This window comes from Bufo gargarizans, chromosome 2 (assembly GCF_014858855.1).
Source record: "Bufo gargarizans isolate SCDJY-AF-19 chromosome 2, ASM1485885v1, whole genome shotgun sequence".
NCBI lineage: Eukaryota > Metazoa > Chordata > Amphibia > Anura > Bufonidae > Bufo > Bufo gargarizans.
This window is the reverse complement of record NC_058081.1, coordinates 559,422,817-559,439,265: the sequence shown is the minus strand read 5'-3', so window position 1 is coordinate 559,439,265 and position 16,449 is coordinate 559,422,817. Positions and strand designations below refer to the sequence as shown.

Sequence of the window (16,449 nt, the reverse complement as noted above, 5' to 3'; positions counted from 1 at the left end):
CCGCAAATCACGTTCCGTGGCTCCATTCAAGTCAATGGGTCTGCAAAAAAAAGGAACACATACGGAAATGCAGCTGTATGCCTTCTGTATCCGTTCTGTTTTTGCAGAACGATCTATTGAAAATTTTATGCCCAGCCCAATTTTTTTCTATGTCATTACTGTATACTGTATATGCCATACGGAAAAACGGAACAGAAAAACGGAACTGAAACGGAAACACAACGGAAACAAGAAACGGAAAAAACGGATCAGTTTAAGACGGACTGCAAAACACTGAAAAAGCCATAAGGTTGTGTAAAAGAGGCCTGAGGCATACCAATATGGCTTAGGGCTCTTTCACACGAGCGGATCCCGTGCGTGGAATCCGCTGCGTGAATGACAGCCAAGCCCCGTTCCGGACAGCAGTGACAACTTTATCTCACTGTGATTTTGTAGTAAAAAGGTCACAGAGAGGCACAGAGCATTATCAGTCATGCTCCGTGTCTCTGCTGTCTGGAACGGGGCTTGGCTGTCTTTCACACAACTGATTACACGCACGGCATCCGCTCATGTGAAAGAGCCCTTAGAATTTTCCTGCCATTCATCAGCGCAGAGCGCACTGTGAATATGCGCGAAAAGCGCAGCGATGCTGCCTGTGCCTGAAAAAACCTATAACAAAGCTCCTTACATCAAGGAGCTTTGTTACTGGTTGGTTTGAGCGGGCTTCCGGATCATTGGGCACACCACTTTGAAGTTAGGAGAAAGAGTCCTTCAGCGGCACGCGATCCTCACTGTGTGGCACCTGGCGGGGTAAGTGGTCTTGGTGGGTAGTGGGACCTCCACTAATCTCTATAACGAGGAGTCTGAAGACTCAGCTGAGCACTGCTTCTCCTCACTTCTGAGTGCGGTACTGAAGATAGCCCCAACAGAAAGTCCATGAGATGTCTTCACTACTGCACTTAGCAGTGAGGAGAAGCAGCGCTCGGCTGAGGCTTCAGACTCCTCCTTATAGAGTTCAGCATCGGTGTCAAGAAAAGTGTAGTTACTTGTTAGACAGGGGGTCCCTGGGGGGCGAGGGGAGCTGTGTTTTTTTTCTGTCTAAAGCCTCATGCACACAGCCATTGCTCGGCCGTGGCTGTATTGCGAGCCACAAACAGCGGGTCCGCAATACACGGGCACCAGCCGTGTGCAACCCACATCACGGACGCGGACCCATTCACTTGAATGGGTCCGCAATCCGGAAGGTCGGTGCGGAACGGAGGCACGGAACCCCACGGAAGCACTCCGTGGTTTCTGCCCATGCCTCCGCACCACAAAAAAGTACTGCGTGCCCTACCGTCAGATGTGGATCGCGGACTGCATTCAAGTGAATGGGTCTGCGTCCGCATGCGGCGGCCCTCCGGCCGGTGCCTGTGCATTGCGGACCACAATTTGTGCTTCGCAGCACAGTCCATGTTTGTGTGCATGAGGCCTTAAATCATACAGAATCAAAAAGAAGAAATCTCTGCACAGACAGCAGATCTACACGTGGTACACAGCATGTCAAACTCTCTACATCTGGTACAGAGCATGTGACGCTCTCTACACGTGGTACAGAGCATGTGACACTCTATACGTGGTACAGAGCATGTGACGCTCTCTACACGTGGTACAGAGCATGTGACACTCTATACATGTGGTACAGAGCATGTGACATTCTACATGTGGTATAGAGCATGTGACACTCTCTACATGTGGTACAGAGCATGTGACCCTCTACACGTGGTGCAGAGCATGACACTCTATACATGTGGTACAGAGCATGTGACCCTCTATACATGTGGTACAGAGCATGTGACCCTCTACACGTGGTACAGAGCATTTGACACTCTCTACACGTGGTACAGAGCATGTGACACTCTACACAGGGCACAGGGTGTGTGGCACTACCTACAAGGGGTTAACAGCTGGGAGGGGAGGATCAGCAGGTTTGTATCTATTGTGCATTTCCAGACATTGGAGGAAACCCCATAGGTCCCCGATTCTACATGAGAACACAACAGAGGACCTATTGACTGATGGATGTGGACGCACAACGATGGACATAGAAAAAACTAAAGGAAAAGCTGGAACCATTGTCCACCAAGAAGAATTTTCGTTCCAGCACAGATTAGAAAATTCAGCGATGAACCTGAATGGCTGCAGTTTCCCTCTATGTCAGTTGTCAGACAACTCTTGGAGGGTGCAGTCTCATGTGGCAGCCTCCATGTTGGCAGCAGTGCTTGGCACATGGATTCTCTCTTGGCGTTCTTTGCACTAGGAATGACAGTGTTTCCGTTTTGCCTGGAGTATTCCTTCTGCTTCTGTATGTGATCAGTGGGGGTCCGACTCCCATCACCCTCGCTCATCAGCTGTTGGAAGAGGCTGAGGTGGTCCGGTGAGCGCCGTGGCCTCCTCCTAGGCCAGGGACGTTTACCAATCACACCGCCTAGCCGCAGCTCAGTCCTATGTAAGTGAATGAGCTGAACTGCAATACCAAGCACTGCCTGTATACAAAGGGCAGCGCTGTGACCTCTTCAAACAGCAGATGAGGGAGGTGCTGGGAGTCAGACCCCACCGATCAGATAGTGATGACCTCTCCTGAGGAAGACTACTGCATAGTCGATACATTGCTACTTTTATGGGCCTGTTTGTACATTTTTTCATGGAGAAACTACAAATAAAGAATTTTTGGGAAGAATATGCTGCCGTCATCTACTATTTGAACTTTCTATCCTGAGGAGAGGTCATCATCAGTATAAAACACTCAGAAAACCCCTTTAAGATGACCACAACTATCTCAGCCTCCTGGCTAAGCAGCGGTATAGCTGTGGTTGACGAGTCAGCGCATAGCAACTAAGGGAAAGCTGGGTGACTACACCGTGACAGCTGTATAGTGACCATCACGATTGTCACCCAACACATCATGAATTAAAGGCAACTACCGCCCTACCATTTTTAACTAGGTGGCACAGGCGGACGAGTTGAAAACATATATTTAATGGGTTGTCTAGGAGAAAAAAAAAAAAAAAAAAGGTAAAAATGTAACCCAATAAAAACAGGACCACCCCTGAGTCATTGGCTGCAGCTTCATCAGCTGTAGGGCGTGGCCGTCAAGAAGCCCCTCCTCCTGGTGACGTGTTCTCCTATAAGAGCCAGCCACTCAGCCTGCCTCAGCTAATAGGACGCGAGCCTGGAGCGAGTACGCTAATATTCTAAGTTACAAAAGTGACGTCATTTCCCACTTACACACCCTGCTTCTCCTCCCTCAGCTGCTTGGTTGATGGACGCAAGTCTCGTCCAATCAGAATAATGCTCCTGCCGTCACTGTCCAATGGGAGGCTGGGAAAGGCGGGAGAAGCCCCTGCGGCGGATTTCCTGCTGTTCCCCTGCTTTCCCCTCAGCCTGTAGCTCTTCCATTCCCTCGCTGTGTTCTGTCGGTAATAATAAGACGGGGCCGTGTCCCGGAGCGAAGCGGCCGGTGTCATAGTGTGAATTAGCCGCTGTCTGCGCTCCCGCCTTCCTCCCCCACAGTGCAGCAGCAGAAGCCCCCGCCCAGGTCTGCTCAGCTCGGCTGCTAGGAAAGATGCCGGCCGTGTCAAAAGGGGATGGCATGCGGGGACTGGCCGTGTTCATCTCGGACATCAGGAACTGTAAGTGGGGCTCGGTGTGGAGGGGCTGGGCCCCGGGCCGCGGCCTGTATTTGGCAGCTTCCAGTCACAGGTGGGGAAGTTTGAATGGGGTGTGGGAGATCCTGTCACTGTGGCCATGTGCCTCCAGTCCTGGGGGGGAGCTGCACCGGGCATGCAAGGACTGGTGAGCTGCTGGAGGACATGCCATGGGGAATGGCTGCCACTGGGCATGCAACAGGAGTTTTTAATTTCCTGACTCAGGGCATGCTGTGGGCACCCTTAATGGGTGAGCTGGCAGTGGGCATAATGGGGACCATGAAAGGTAAACTTTATCACTAGGCACAGGTAGCCTGCTTCTATACGTCAGGTCAGTTTGGGCACAATGACGGGTGGCGTGAACTAGCTCTGATGTATTGAGCTGGCACTTCATCAGTTTGATGGGTGAGCTATACAAGCATCGGGCACATTGAAGGATGAGCTGGCACTGGCTGGGCCATAGAAACATAGTGTACTGGCACTAGGCATACATTGGCAATGACAGGGAGCTGGTGCCGGGCATGTGAAGGGAACAATCCAGTGACAGCTGGCGTGGGGCATGTCGTGGACGCCGCACCCAGTGGCTCTGCAGCTGTTGTAGAACTACAACTTCCAGGCTGCCCGGCCATCTGCAGGCTGAGAGCTATAGTTTCACAGAAACTAGCTTCACATTGTGCCAACCACTTGTGATGGCAGGACCAGGTGCCGTGGGCTAATCATCTCGGCGTTCAGGTTACTGTGGGTGGACAGCACTGAGGAGGTCCTCCTAAAGAGACAAGACATGCCAAGTGACAGAAAACTTATTTTGCTGGTGGGCATAGCCATTGTAGACCCTCCACAGGTCTGATGGTGATGGCAAGATGTAGACTTCAATACTTGTCTGTAGGGGGTGCGAAAATCCTGTTATTGCCACTAAGGGAAGGCTTCGTGTGTGAACTTGGAGATCTATTCCCTCCCAACTTCAAGGTTTCGGCTACAGCTTCTTTCTCGGCCGTACTTGTGAAATAAAGTAGGATTCACCTTAAAGGGTTATTCCCATCACCTAATGTACTGGCATATTGATGCTTTATGACTGGTGGGTTGACTCCTGGGACCCCTTTGCTGCAGTGCGGATTCATCACTGCCCCCTTTTCAGTCTGTCCGTGCACAGCGGTGCCACAGTAACCTACTGCCAGAACTACAGCGTGATCCATTGACGTGAAGGAGGCCCGCTGCAGTTCCCTGTTCATCCATGTGGCTGGAAGCAAAAGATTTTTTAAAGGGACTCTCCATTTAGAGAAAAAAAATCACATTAACTGAGGAATAAATAAAGCACTTAGGCTAGGTTCACACCCACGGCAGAGGTTCCGGCAGGCTGGTCCGATAGGTAACTGGCACCTGTCCGCTGGACCCTATTGACATTAAATGGGTTCGGCAGAGATACAGCTGCTATCCGGCGAGATTCGGCCGGATTAAAACCGCTGCATCCTCTGCTGGCCAGATCACCCCGCTGCACCATGTCGTAGTTTTATTCAGGCTGCCTCTTGGCATGTTTGCTGTGCTATGGCAGGACTTCCGGCCCGCCACCATTATAGTCAATGGGGCCGGAGCGGTAGTCCGAGGGCACGCGTGCACTAGCGGCAGCACAGATCTGCCAGGCTGTTCACCCTCCGGAACAGCCTGCCACTAATGTGAAAGTACCCTTAGGCCTCATGCACACGAACATGTTTTCTTTCAGTGTCAGTTCCATTTTTTATTTTTGGACTGTATACGGAACCATTCATTTCAATGGGTCTGCAAATAAGCGGAAGTTACTCAGTGTGCATTCCGTTTCCGTATTTCCGTTCCACAGAAAAATAGAACATGTCCTAATATTGTCTGCATTACGGACTAGGATAGTACTATTCTATGAAGGGACAGCTGTTCTGTTCCGCAAAATGCGGAATGCACACGGACGTCATCAGTATTTTTTGTGGACAGCAAAATAGATACGGTCGTGTGCATGAGGCCTTAGATGGTGACCTCCTTTTCAGCTGCAGATTCGCAAATTCCTGGGCTCCTCTTCTGCCATCCAGCAGTGGCCAGCCCTGCTCGTGTGAGCCGTCCAATCCAAGCACAGCCGGACGCGTCTTGGGCTACCAAATGCATAGTATGCAGAAGAAGAGCCCAGGAACTGACAGATTGGTGGCCACAGGTAAGTACTATTTGTCTCCCAGTTATTGTGAATTTGTTTTCTTGTCACTTTAACTCCTGAAGGTTGTGAGGTGAGGCCTCCAGGCATCGGACTTGTTCCAGCACAGCCCAAGGATGCTTGATCAGATTGACAGCTGTTCCTGCAGTGTTTTACATCACATTGTCCTACTGAAAGAGCCCTCTGCCATCTTGGTTATGAGGGGGTGTCCTTGTTCTGCAGCAACGTCCAGGTAGGTGGTAAGTGTCACAGTAAGATCCTCATCAATGACAGGACCAGAGCATCACCCTGCCTTCACTGGTTTGCTTTCTTCCTGCGGTGCATCCTAGTGCCAGCTGTGGACCATGGAGAAGTGGGTGAAGGTGGCCACATGGGGTGAATCTCGTCTTCTTTCACATTATGTGGACAGCCAAGTGCCAGTGTGTCACTTCCCTGGGGAGGAGATGGCACCAGGATGTGCTATGGGAAGGAGGCATGCCAGTGAAAACAGTGTGAAGCCCTGGGCAGTGGTCCTGGCATTAATGTGGATGTTGCTTTGACACAGGCCAAATACACCCCTCTATTCCCTGATGGAAGTGGCCTTTTTTGCAGCAGGATCATGCGCCCTGCCACACTGTGGAAATTGTGATCCTACATATCTGCTGCAGGGGAATTAAAGGGGTATTCTGGTGATAACTATCAGATTGGTGGGGTTCCTAGTCCCTACCCAGTGGAGTCCCCCTGAAATGGATGGACCGGCTGGTTGGAAAAGTGCACAGCCACTCCCAAAACTGCACACCTAGAGCAAGCACCAGTTGGGGGGGAAAAAATACCATCAACCCCCAGTAATGTCGCAAACAGAAATTCATGGTGTGTGGAGAAAATCAGATTCTTTTGTTTGCTGGTGACTGCCAGCAACCAAACCATGAAAGAAGAGACGCCGCGAAAACCTGCGGGAATCCAGCCAAAGTGATCTGTATAGAGTAGACCAAGAAGTGGCACCTATTATTCGGCTTAGGCCTCTTGCACACAAACTGGTTTTTTTTTTTCCGTTCCGTTTTTGCGTATTCCATTTGGGGTGCGTATGCGGAACCATTCATTTCAACGGTTCCGCAAAAAAAAAACGGAATGTACTCTGTATGCATTCCACAAATAACGATCCGTGACTCCCTTCAAGTCAATGGGTCCACAAAAAATACGGAATGCATACGGAACACATCAGTTTTTTTTGCGGATCCGTGCTCACTTTGCCCATGTGTATACTGTTAAAACATTACTGTACAATACATTAATGATTAAAAATGTAATGTTTCTGTTTGTGATCCGCAAACAGATCGCATATGGAGATTTTTTGCAGAACTACGGCTTGGAAACGGAAAAACTGATCCGTTTAAAACGGATTGCAAAACCATACGGTCGTGTGCAGGAGGCCTTAGAGTCAACTGGGAAAATTGTAGGATTTTAGGGGGGTTTTAATATACATACATAGAAAATTACAATTAACGTCATCAATAATTCTTTAAAAAAAAAAAAATGTTTAACTTAAAAACATGATTTAAACCAGGGATGCCCAACCTGCTGCCCTCCAGCAGTTGCAAGACTACAACTCCCAGCATGCACAGACAGCCTATAGATATAAGGGCATGTAGGGAGTTGTAGTTTTGGAACAGCTGGAGGGTTGCAGGTTGGGCATCCCTGATTCGGACAATAGGGGGAAAGATATCAAACTGGTGTAAAGTAGAACCAGCTTAGTTGTCCATAGCAACCAATCAGATTCTTCCTTTCATTTTCCAAAGGAGCTGTCAAAAATTAAAGGTGGAATCTGATTGATTGTGGGGTTTTGCTCTGGTAGACAGGATTAGAGGATGTAGTATAGAGGCAACAACAAGTTCTTTGTATCAAACAATTCAGTGTTTTATTCACACTTTAGGCAAGTGCCAAAACAAGCAAGGGGACTTTTTGCGTTGTTGGTGGTAATTCACACCCTGCGGTAATTCTGCCTCAAAGAGTCATAGCTCATAGCAGCACCAACCTGTTTTCACTCCAAACAGGTAGCAAGCCTTCATCCAGCCACAAGGCTCCCAGATCCCAACACAGAGACATGGCTTCTGATCCCAGCTGTCTATTTAAGGACAGCCAGGTGCTGCCAAATCCCGGACCGGCACTTAAAGGGAACCTGTCACCGGTATTTTGTGTATGGAGCTGAGGACATGGGTAGCTAGATGCCCGCTAGCACATCCGCAATATCCAGTCCCCATAGCTCTGTGTGCTTTTATTGTGTAAAAAAAACGATTTGATCCATATGCAAATTAACCTGAGAGGAGTCAAGGACAGGACTCATCTCAGGTTAATTTGCATTTGTATTAAATCTGGTTTTTTTACACAATAAAAGCACACAGAGCTATGGGGACTGGATATTGCGTATGTGCTAGCGGGCATCTAGCAACCCATGTCCCCAGCTCTATACCCAAAATCCAGGTGACAGGTTCCCTTTAAAAACCGGTCTTGTATTTGACCCACCTGGCTGTAAATGAGCCCAGCAGCACATGCTGGGAGGAAAATACCTGTTTTCCCAGACCAAACCTCTCACTGTGTCACAGTTGCTATGGGCAACTAAGCCAGTTCTACTTTACACCAGTTTGATAAATCTCCCCCAGGTCATTTTCTGATGATACAATCCTTTTGAAGGGACTGTATTATCAGAAAATGACCTATCGTAATAAAATAAATTTTTAATGTTTTTAATTTTCCATGTCAATATCTATATTTAAACAAGCATAAAATCCTGCAGTTTTTGCACTGGCCACTATGTTTAAGGCCCTTTTCACACGAGCGAGTTTTCCATGCGGGTGCAATGCGTGATGCGAGCGCATGGAATCCGGACCCATTCATTTGAATGGGTTTGTGTACATGAGTAGTGTTGAGCGAACTTGTGTTTTAAGTTCTTCGTTCGAAGTTTGGGTTATTGAAGAATCCCGTTATGGATCCCAAATTCTGTTATGGTCCGTGGTAGTGGAATCCATAACGGGATTTTTCCATAGCCTGAACTTTGGACGCAGAACTTAAAACACAAGTTCGCTCAACACTATACATGAGCATTGGTTTTCACGCATCACTTGTGCGTTGCGTGAAAATCTCAGCATGTTCTATATTCAGCGATTTTTCTTCACACAACGTTGGCCTCATAGAAGTGAATGGGGCTGCGTGAAAATCGCATCCGCAAGGTGTTTTCACTGATGGTTGTTTGTAAACCTTCAGTTCTTTTATCACGTGCATGAAAAACGCTTAAAAACGCATTGCACCCGCATGATAAAAACTGAACAACTGACTGCAATTGCAAACAAAACTGAACTGGCTTGCAAAATCGCTCATTTTTCACTGAACCCATCCGGACACGCTCGTTTGCAAGGGGCCTAATAAGCGCAACTTCTTGGTCTGTACAGATCACATTACTGCAGTTATCTGCTTATCTGTCTTTCTAATCCTGTCTGTAATATCCTATAGATAAGTTAGCATCCACCATTCATAGTAGGTGATATCACAGCTTATCTTCTCCCTCCGGAACTCTGCACAGGTCACAGAACATGCCTAGAAAACTGTCCCATAGACGTCAATGAGGTCTCCTCCTGAACATTGTGTCTAAATGCTGTTAAGAGCAGCTCAGGCAAGATGGCCGCCCCCATATTCATGTTCAGGGAATAGAATACATAAATCTGCAATCAAAAAATTAAAATCAGATTCGAAAAAAAAGGAGACTTATTACTATCTGGTTTAAACTGGCAGATACAATTTTTGGCCTTTAAGGCCCCATGCACACATCTGAATCGTATTGGCCCCCGTGGGCTTGAGGTATCATGCCCTGTTGGGTGCATGTATGTTATGTTCCAAGCAATGCTTGTTAGGAAGAATGCTCCCATCGGAGCATGCTGAGGTGTATTTTCTTTTGGATTCTGTATGGAAGTATGCAAATGGACCGTACCTCTCTATGGGAGCCATATTGCACTCTGTACAGTTCAGAGATTGTACGAAGCTGTATAGAATAGGGCAGAGTTTCCCATTGGAGTCAATAGTGTGTGGCATGGGAGGGACAGAGATGAAGAAAGGCCGTGTTCACATCTTCCATCTTTATTGCTGTTGCTCTGCTCTGGTAGGCTACCTGCATGCAGGGGCAGGTTTCAGAATTATGGGGGAGATTTATAAAACTGGTGTAAAGTAGACCTGGCTTAGCTGCCCATCCGCAAACAATCAGATCCTTCCTTTTAATTTTCCAAGGGAGCTGTGAAAAATGAAAGCTGAAATCTGATGCTATGGAAAACTAAGCTAGCTCTACTTTACACCCGTTTGATAAATTACCCCCTATGTGTTTTCTCTCCACGTGTTCCCACCCAAAAAAACACGTTTTTTGCAGCACAGATCTCATCCTTGCATTGAGAAGGGTGAAATCTGCACAAAAAAAATCACACAATTTCAAAATCCACACTACAGGTCAAGTATACATGGGATTTCTCTAATCTCATACTCTTTGCCGGTACTGTATTACGCTGTGGTTTTTTTTTCCCCACATGAAAATCCACGTGGAAGAACCAGTCCGCAAGGTGTGCAGGGAGCATTACTGGAGCAGAACGACGGAAATAATGGAAGTGCCAGTTCTGTCCTATAACGGACACAAGCTGTGCGCAGTGAACCCCAATGACTGATGGAGTACGCCAGATTTCGGTCAGGCAAACCTGCATTTTAAGGTGAAGGTATGATGGCTAGGGGGCATTCACACTGCGCTGTCTGCTTGGCATCTGTGCTGTGAAAGCTCCCGGTGTATAAGCAGACGTGACTGGAGTCCTGTGCGCAGAGCGTTCAGCCAGCGTACGTATAGAATAGTGCAGCCCACTATGCTGCTCTGTACAAAGTTACACCGCGGGGTGCAATAGTGTTCTATGGGTGACAGTGGCATGCTTCAGAGGGGATACCCTGGGAAATCTTCCCGATGTATGCATCCGATTACCTGAACATACTGACGCCACGCTTCAGTAGTGCAGTCTGTAGGGTGGGGTGAGTTTTTGTATTTCCTGCCATTGTGTGTCTCTCCCCAATTGTATTCTCCTCATTTCCCTTTTCTTGTCATGGCTGCACATGTCGGAGAGTTTGAGTTGACCGCAGCAGATATCACTCACACAGGTTATAGGGGCGTTCACATCTGGGTCATTTATGGCATATATTATGTGCTGTAAATGTCTGATAGCAGTAGGTTCCACCTCAGGGGCCCCTTTCTGGAGACAGGAGAGGGTCCTGGAAGTGAACAGAGGGCAAGTAAATAAGCGCTGGCTCAGCTATTTTCAGAAGTCCCGTAGTGGTGAGAGAATGGTGGGCGTGCTTGCACCATGTGCTTTCTATTCTTATTTGCTTAGCTATTTTCTGAAGTCCCATAGTAGTGAACGGAGAGGACGTTGCACATGCGCAGTGCGCTCTCCTTCTCAGGATTCCATTCTGGAGATAGGAGCCATCTCTGGTGCATTCTCCACTTTTCCAGTACCAATGAGTTGTATTGCCTCAGATGCACAGATTTGTTGCAGAAATGGAATTAGGATTTCAAAAATCCAAGCACTTGCTGCAGAAACTGCCCCATTTACTTGTATGAACATGGCTGTGTGAACATCCGCTAACACCGCGACAGAATATTCGCGTCAGAAATGCCCTGTGTAACCAGGAATTCATGGTTTCCTATTCATCAATAAAGGGGTTGTCTAGGTTAAGAGCTGAACCCAGACATACCCATAATTTTACCCAGGCAGCCCCCCTGATGTTGGCATCGGATCGCACAGGGCAAGGGCTCTTTTATTTACAATAACACGCTGCCGGGCGGAGAGCCCGGTACTTCGCCGGAACTCAAAAAAATGCCTTTGCCCTGCACGATTTAGCTATTTGGGTGAAAATGGAGGTCTTTAATATTGGACATCTGGCTAAACCAAATTTCTACCCCCCAGCCAAATAAATGCTTCCCTTTAAGACAGGGCACATATGTTGTGAATAAGTGAAAAACATACATTTTTTTGAGCGTCATAGCTGCTGCGGGTGTGCCAGCCTGCGACAAAGAACCTGTGGGCACTTCGTACCCGTGTGTTGGTGGGGTTCTCCTCCTTGGCTCTGAATATTTGCCGTTGTGATCTTGCACCCATACCCGCATTCCTCCAGTATGTTATCTATGGAACATATTCCTGTCCGTTTTAGGCATTGTTACAATGGATCCGCCCAAAAAACGGATGGCATATGGATGGCATTTTTAGTCCGCAAAACCCGTACGGTCGTCTGCATGTAGCCTTACTCTTAGTGGAAATCGACTAAATAAGAAAATTCAAGCATCTTTGACAGAAAGCCCCAAGCAGGCAATCCTGTCTAGGATGCTTCACCTCATTCAGCTAAAGCTCATTAGAGATTGGAGGGCCTGCTTGGAAGAAAGTACAGGACGCTAGTGAGAGACTTAGGCCGTCTTACAGAGTTAGTGTTTGGTCAGTTATTTCCATTGGTGATTGTGAGTCAAAAGTAGACGTGGAGGCTACACTGAGATCAGTTATAATGGAAAGATTTGCACCCATTCTGTGTTTTGTCTCAGTCACTGATGGAAATCCCTGATCAAACACTGACCATGTGAAATCAGCCTTCCCAAAGGGGAGTATAAATGATGGATACTAGATCGTGCATCCCCTGCTGTGAAAGCTAGGTCTAGACATTCCAGGGGTCAATTATTATAGCTCTTGTCTGCTGTAGAAAAGTCTCAAATTTTGCCACAAGTGTTTTTTTTTTGTGTGACGTTTTAGGTTTCTCTGACACCCTCACCGCTTTTCCAAAACAGTGTGGTGGAGGAGGGCGGTGAGACCTTCATGACACAGACTCCTTTAACAACATGTGCCAGAAAACTGCCACCTCTCATTCTTTATACTTGTATTTCTATTGAGAAAGTGTCTGAGAAAGGTTGTTTACCAGACCGAAACGACACACATGTTGATTTCCCGAAAATAAAACAAAATAAAAAACGTACTAATGTCACCTGAAACTCAGGAGTACTCAAGTTACTTTCTGTTCAGATTTCAGTTTTGGCACACAAAGGGTTAGTGAGATCTTTCTTCACTAGAGTTTTTACAAATGGCCTCTTTACCCTGCTCGAGAAGGAAGCATTCCTTCCCGCAATCGCCTTCTCATCGGTGGAGGAGACATTTACATGGAGCTATCTCCTCCGCAGTATGGTGAGCAGTGATCACTAATGCCATCGCTCGTCCCCATACTGACTCATTGTCTGCCGGCAGAGACCACGATTAAGGTGACCGCACCAATGATCCCATTACCTGATGAACGAGCAGCAGCCGATTATTGTTAAGGCTACTTTCACACTGGCGTTTCTGGGTCCGCTTGTGAGATCCGTTTTCAGGGCTCTCAAGCGGCCGAAAACGGATCAGTTCAGCCCCAATGCATTCTGAATGGAAAAGGATTCGTTCAGAATGCATCAATTTGGCTGCATTTGGTCTCAGTTGCGCTTTTGAGGCGGACACTAAAACGCAGATGCGGAGCCAAATGGATCTGTCCTGACTTACAATATAAGTCAATGGGGACGGATCCGTTTTCACTGACACAATATGCGCTCAAACATATATCGGGAGTACCATCAAGACTATCTCCCTGATGACGCAATAAGCGAAACGCGCGTCGGGACGCAGGGGACACGGACCTATTTAGGTATATGCATGCGACCTTATTACTGCATAATGACTGGTGTGGATGGTTATGTAAGCACTTGGCACTTTATGTATTCAATCTAGAACCATTTGTGTTGCTGCTGACATTGGACTGATGTTTGGTTTTTGAATATTTTTCCTCTCCTGCGAGGGCTTATTATTACCCTGTATGTGCTCTTAACACCAACGGATCTGCAACCTGTTAAATACCGTTTTTATATGTTTACAAAAAATAGAGGGTAATCTAGCTGCTTCTATGGAAAAACCAGAGCAATTGTGCTTTGTACACCATGATTTTTCCATTCTGGATTCAAGGTGTCCCATTAGATTGTTTGCCGTAGGAGGAGATTAATCAGAACTGGTGTAAAGGAAAACTGGTTTAGGAGTTCTGAAAAATGGAAGGTGGAATCTGATTGGTTCCTTTACAGCAGTTCCGATAATTCTCCTCCTGTGTTTTGGCACTAGCATAGAGAATGGAGATGCTGATTTTTGCAGAATTGGGGCTTAGAGCACCAGTTGGATCAGGTTTTCTGAATATTCATTTATTTTTATTTTTTCTTCTCTCCAGGTAAGAGCAAAGAAGCAGAAATTAAAAGAATCAATAAGGAGCTGGCCAATATACGGTCCAAATTTAAGGGTAAGTAACCAACCTTGTGGGTCTTGTGTGTGCCAGGTGCTGCGTATTGTATAGTATATGAACAGCGGCTGCAGACTGTTTCTCCACTGTACAGTATATATTATCAGGCCATCATACTGTATGATGCCAGTAGTAGGAAAGGCGCCCCTCAGAAGTGGTGTAAAGAGGAGGCTTCCAGTGTTTCCATGTTGTGCTGCATCATTATCAGCATTATATTGCCATACCAGTCTCATTCTCCTGCAGAACACGTATATAAGCTGGTTGTTCATTCACTTTAGTATGAAACCCACCACTCTCATCCACATTGCTCTCTGCCGTGCTGTACCCCCCCCCCCCCCCCCCTTCCCCAGTCAGTCATCTCTGTCCGAACCTTCCTCTCCTGTCTCTTAAGATTTTTCTAGTGCTGAACCAGTTCTATGGAATATAATAACCCAGACAATAAAATTAATTCCCAACTTCCAGTTTTACGAGTTCCTGAAAATATGACATTTCATAAATTGACTGCTGTCCTTATATCGCCATTATTCCTCAGAACCTGCTCCCTTCACTCCTTGCACCCTAATGCATAGTTACTGGCGCGTATCTCGTTCATCCAGTGATCTGCCTGTGTAACTCCACCTTGACACAAAAAACACTGACTACTTTTTTTCTTCACAGATTGTAAGCTTTTGTCAGCAGGTCCCTCACTCCTATTGATCAACCCTTTTAAATCCAGCATACTGCATGTTATGGTTGATCATACTGAGTGAAACAACCCCTCTCTTGTTGAAATCGGTGACCCCAGTTTTGAGAAACCCTAACCATGCTAGTGTACGTCCTCATAGCATGCACAGTTCGGATCTCAGCATTGGGAAAATCAGCCTGATATTAGCAGGAGGACGGCCTCTTTCACAAGAGCGATACGGATTGTGTCGGAATCGGTTCAGGAAAAAACTGGTGGTTTTCCACACAGTCTGTTTTGTATGCCATTGCACTCTTCCTGTCCGAATTGCATACGTTTTTCACGCACACACACTGAAGAATAACAATCAGTAAAATACACATTGCTTCTGGATGCCTTCGGTTTTTTATGCAAGCCCCTTTCACTTCTATGGAGCCAAAGCTGCACGTAAAACGCACAATATAGAACATGCTGCGATTTATTTATCGATTTTTATTAATTTTTTTCGAGCCCTTACATTAGTTTAAGAAACATGATTTCTCTAGAGCTGGAGCAGTCTCAAACTCCTGCTGTAGGTTGGGAATCGCCGCTTTTACTGCCTGCTAAATATATATGGTTAGAAACATAGAATGTGTCGGCAGATAAGAACCATTTGGCCCATCTAGCCTGCCCAATATACAGAAATTAGTTAGTCATAGAAGCGTCATTGGATCTTTGATTTGACTGTTTTTCTTTCTGGTTTTCTTTACTAGGAGACAAAGCCCTGGATGGCTACAGTAAGAAGAAATATGTGTGTAAGCTCCTCTTCATCTTCCTGCTTGGACATGACATTGATTTTGGGCACATGGAAGCGGTAAACTTGTTGAGCTCAAATAAGTACACAGAGAAGCAAATAGTAAGTAACTAGACAAGGTTGTCTTAGATTTTCTCAGTGTTGGGGGTTGTCCCTTTAAGACAACATATCCACTATTTGCAGAGAATTGAGGTCCCAGCTCCTCTATTCAGTCCTGTTTATCTGCCAGAGATTGCGGAGTGCTTGTACTCTATCACAGGCAATCATGTCTGCATTTTTGATTGGGAGCACAAGTCCCCGCCGATCAGACCTTTATCCCCTATCCTGCGGATAGGAGAAAAGTTGTCTTAATGGGACAACCCCTGTAACACAGAGCTGCATATGGTTAGGGTCCTTTTACGTGGGCTGGTACATAGGCAGTTATCAGGAACAAACCATTCATCACTGAGGTGAGTACTGATTTATATGCAGCAGTCATCCCCTTTGTAGGAGGACAAATGATTGATACTGCCATTGTTTGTTCCAATACAGATTCATTATTTGCTGGCTACATTAAAAATGTGATTACCAAACAAGCGAGCATTTGCTCAGGTCATCAAAAGCGCCTTTGCACAGGGCAGTTATTGGAAATGAGCGTCTTTGCAAATGCTCGTTGTCAATAATTACCCCAGTCTTCAGGCCATGTATAAGGACAGACGCGCATGAACGAGGTCAGTGTGAGAAACTCGCTGTGTGTGGCAGTGTGAGTTGCCATTCTGGACTCTGCTCCTTTGACAGGATCACACAGCAAAAGGGCTCATGCACACAAACGTATTTTCTTTCC

At 46.7% G+C, this 16,449-nt stretch overlaps 1 protein-coding gene across 4 annotated transcripts in view; it reads left to right on the top strand.

Moving 5' to 3' along the window:
- Positions 1–3,271: 3,271 nt before the first annotated feature.
- LOC122928619 (AP-2 complex subunit alpha-1) overlaps positions 3,272–16,449 on the top strand; it is a 74,643-nt gene continuing 61,465 nt past the window's right edge. The window contains exons 1-3 of one of the 4 annotated variants that reach the window (XM_044281628.1): positions 3,272–3,650; positions 14,104–14,172; positions 15,586–15,728. In XM_044281628.1, the coding sequence (XP_044137563.1) occupies positions 3,584–3,650; positions 14,104–14,172; positions 15,586–15,728 (279 nt within the window). In that variant the 5' untranslated portion in view covers positions 3,272–3,583. Of the gene's footprint in view, positions 3,651–9,052; positions 10,560–14,103; positions 14,173–15,585; positions 15,729–16,449 lie in introns of those variants that run through there. The other 3 variants (XM_044281629.1, XM_044281630.1, XM_044281631.1) reach the window with 3 other exon arrangements.